The sequence below is a fragment of the Alligator sinensis genome, unplaced genomic scaffold (genome assembly GCF_000455745.1).
Source record: "Alligator sinensis unplaced genomic scaffold, ASM45574v1 scaffold1892_1, whole genome shotgun sequence".
NCBI classification, from domain to species: Eukaryota; Metazoa; Chordata; order Crocodylia; family Alligatoridae; genus Alligator; species Alligator sinensis.
Window position 1 is genome coordinate 187,738 of NW_005842966.1, and position 3,694 is coordinate 191,431.

At 64.7% G+C, this 3,694-nt stretch overlaps 1 protein-coding gene across 1 annotated transcript; it reads left to right on the forward strand.

Annotated features, from left to right (window-relative positions):
- The first annotated feature begins 1,014 nt into the window (after positions 1–1,014).
- LOC102368743 (zinc finger protein Gfi-1b-like) lies at positions 1,015–3,688 on the forward strand. The gene is made up of 5 exons (XM_025192749.1): positions 1,015–1,030; positions 1,796–1,998; positions 2,479–2,580; positions 2,820–2,985; positions 3,142–3,688. The coding sequence occupies exons 1-5, from the start codon at positions 1,015–1,017 to the stop codon at positions 3,333–3,335; spliced, it is 681 nt and encodes a 226-aa protein (XP_025048534.1). The 3' UTR covers positions 3,336–3,688.
- Positions 3,689–3,694: the final 6 nt, after the last annotated feature.

Here is a 3,694-nt window from a genome sequence, read left to right on the forward strand (position 1 = left end):
GGAGCCAGCACTCCCTGGGTGTAAATCAGCATCCCACATTTGACTGCCATAGGCCAGGCTCCCTCTGAGGGTAACAGCCTCAGTCCAGGGGCCCCACATTGGAGGTTAGGGGGAGCAGGACACCTGTGGACCAACTGCACCATGCTGTGGGGGGAAGGTGTCTGTCCATCTCCCTTAGCCAGGTGTCACTGGGAGGGCAGGGGGGAAGATACAAACTCAACTTGCCAGGGGGCACACTTGGGCTGAAATGGGGCAGCATGGGTGGCAGTCCTCAGCCTCACCCCAGGGTCTCTTACATGGGGAGGGTAAGGAGTGGGAGGATGCGGTGTTGAGTGGAGTTGGGTTCTTACCCAACAAAGCCCACAGCCCTGAGTGCCCAGATGGGGAAACTGAGGCACAGATCGGGTCTAAGACCAGTACCAGTGTCATGTAGCTGGTTCAGGGGGCGGGGGGGAGAACCTCTTGCCCCCTTCCTGCCTCCCCTGATGAAGCCACGGGTCCTGCTCTCAGCTCTAAGGCCCCCATCCTTCCCCCACCAACTCCTGTCCCAGGCCTGGGATGGAACCCAGGTGTCCAGGCTCCCAGCACCCCCCGCTCCACCCCCACCCCCACAACCCTGCTCTCTTTCCAGAGCCATAGCAAACCCCTGGCTCTACGTTGGGGGGAGGTCTCAGCTCAGCTCTGCCCAGAACTGGGGGAGGGTCTCAGTGACCCCCCCCCTCAAATTTGGTGCAAACCGCACCCCACCCCCCAATCCCTGCAGCCGTGATGCCGCGCTCCTTCCTGGTGAGAAGCAAGAGGGGCCCAAGCCATGGGGGGCAACGGCTGGAGAAGCCCAGGGGTGAGTGCAGAGCAGAAAGTACCCCCTGGGTGAGCAGTGGCTGCAGGTCTGGAGTGACTGAACGCCAGCCAAGGGTGGGTGGGGTAGGGGCTTGGCAAGGCTGAGGTGGCAGGACCTGCAGGTTGGGAGTGAGGGGCACCAGCAGGGTGGTGGGAGGGGGCTGCAGGTTGGGAATGGGTCATCAGCAAGGTGCAGGGGGAACCAGGGAGTAGGGGTGGGGGCAGGAGCAGGAGCCTCGGGGAGGGTTGGACCTGGTGAGGAGTAGGCATTTGTCCCCCAGGAACTGTGTCGGGAGGGGGAGGAGGTGGCAGCCTGCGGGTCCTCAACACTGTGCCCCCACCCCAGCCCCAGTGCCCGGACCCTGCACAGCAGAGCCTCTCCCCAGGCCAGAGACATCAAGCGGGAGCAGGGGGGGCCAGGGGCAGCACCCCCCCCAGCAGCTGGAGCTCTCCCCACACTGGGCCTGCCTGCCCCTGCCAGGTAACTCCCCCACCTATGGGCAGAGACCACCCCCAACTCCTCTCAGCCTGCAGCATCTGCCTACCACTCCCTCCCACCCCACTGCACCTGGAGCAAGGCTGGCAGTGCCAGGTGGAGGAGGACAGGATCAGGGACCCCCACTCTGGGATAGGGGCCCTTGTCCTATGCCCCCCTATGCCCCCAAATCAAAGTCCCCCCACCCCTCTCCATTCCTAACCCCTACCCCATTCTGTGGCCCCAGGTCAAGGCCCCAAGGGGGGTTGCCCCCCATCCCTGTTGCCCCACCCTCACCCCCAGATTTGGCCTGATTAGCCCCCTCCCCCTGGGAGCTGCAGGTTGAGAGTGAGGGGCACCAGCAGGGCTGGGGGAGGGGGGCAAAGGGCTGTGCAGCCTATGCTCCCCAGGATCAGGGCCTCTTTGGGTGGTGGGGAAACAGCCCCAACCTCCCATTCACAGCTCCCCACCACCCCACAGGCCTGAGCACCCCCCCAGCTGCAACACTCTGGAGCAGCTGCCCTGGGCCCGAGCTGCAGCCGCTGGTCCAAGGCATCCTGCCCCCATCGCTGAGCCTGGGAACAGGACCAAGGCCAGACAGGGTGGATACAGCACCCCCTGGCCTCCTGGGCTCCCTCCTGCTCCTCGCCAAGCCCCCCAGCTGCTGCAATGGCTGCGACAAGGTAAGACCCTTTGTCTCCCAACCACAGGATGCATGACTAGGAACATCACAGTAGTGCCCAAGCGACCCTGTCCTGAGTACTGCACATTATTAGGTGTATTACGGTAACTCCTGGGCCCACTGGTTCTCTGGCGCTGAGTGCCGCACTTTATTAGATACAATACAGTAGCACCTGGGGGAGATCCTCCCCTGCCCCACCCCCTCCTTGGTGCTGGGCATTGCACATTTGTCAGGTACTAAAGGTAGCTCCTGAGCACTCTGTCCTGTAGCACTTGTTGCTGCTGCACATTACTACGTGTACTATGGTAGTGCCCCAATCACAGCCCAAGGCCCTATGATGCTGAGGGAACTGTGTAATATTAGGTGCATTAAAGTAGTGCCTGGGCACCCGCTGAGGTGTGCTGACAACAGGGAGTGAGGGGCCTGGGCTGAAGGAAGGGGTAGTGGCACAGAGCCCCCCCCAAGCTCCTCCCCTTCCCAGGGCCTGCAGCTGAGCTGTGGGGCAGGCGCCCCCTGGGAGCCCCATGAAGGAACGGTGCTGAGGCCAGAGGGAGCCCCCGCAGCAGGTGCAGGAAAGACACAGGTGTGTGGGGCAGGGGCAGCTCTGGGGACAGCGGAAGGTGGGGGGACTGGCTGAGGACGGGGAGAACCTCAGGGAAATGAAGGTATTGGGATACCGTGGCCTGGCAGGGTTGGAGGGGCAGGGGCTGTGGGTCAGGAGTGAGGGGTACCACTAGGGCCAGAGAGGGGAGGCAGGGGCTGTGGGTCGGGAGTGAGGAGCACTGGCAGGGTTGGGGGTCCTAGCTGACACCTGCCCCCCAGGAGCGGAGCTTCCCGTGCAGCGTGTGCGGGAAGCGGTTCCGGCGCTCGTCCACGCTGTCCACGCACCTGCTGATCCATTCGGACACACGGCCCTTCCCCTGCCCCTTCTGCGGGAAGCGCTTCCACCAGAAGTCCGACATGAAGAAGCACACGTTCATTCACACTGGTGCGGGGGCTGCGGATTGGGAGTGGGGGGCACTGGGGTGGGAAGGAGAGGCACCGTGGGGCAGTGGGAAGGCTGCAGGTCAGGAGTGAGGGGCACGGGCAAGGCACGGGGCAGGAGCAAGGGCCACGCTGCCCCCTGACCCCCTACTACCTGCAGGCGAGAAGCCGCACCGCTGCGGGGTCTGTGGCCGGGCCTTCAGCCAGAGCTCCAACCTGCTGACCCACAGCCGCCGGCATCGTGGCCACCGCCCCTTTGCCTGCCCGCGCTGCCCCCAGAGCTTCCAGCGCAAAGTTGACCTGCGGCGCCACTACGATGCACACGGGCCCCCCCCAGCGCCCGCACCGCCCTAGGCTCAGACCTCCCAGCACCCCCCTGGAGGCTGCGGCAGCTCCAGGGGGTACCAACCCCCATGGGCCCCCAGGGCCTCTGCCCCCCACACCTCCAGGGCATTAAAGGGCAAGCGCCCACAGTCACACGCAGGCATGTCTCCATTGGGCAAATTTATAGCACAGTGGGCCTGAGAGCCCCGCTGGGGGGGACACTGAAGGGGGGCAGGCCAGGCTCAGGGATGGCTCCGTCTGCTGCTTCCTGCTGTTTCTGCCCCCATGGGGCTCCTGGCCAGGGGCTGCTGGAAGAGACGGGGGTGGTCAGTGCCTGGGGGCCAAGACTAGGGCCAGAGGGCCAGACTAGGGGGGGGCCAAGGGGCAGC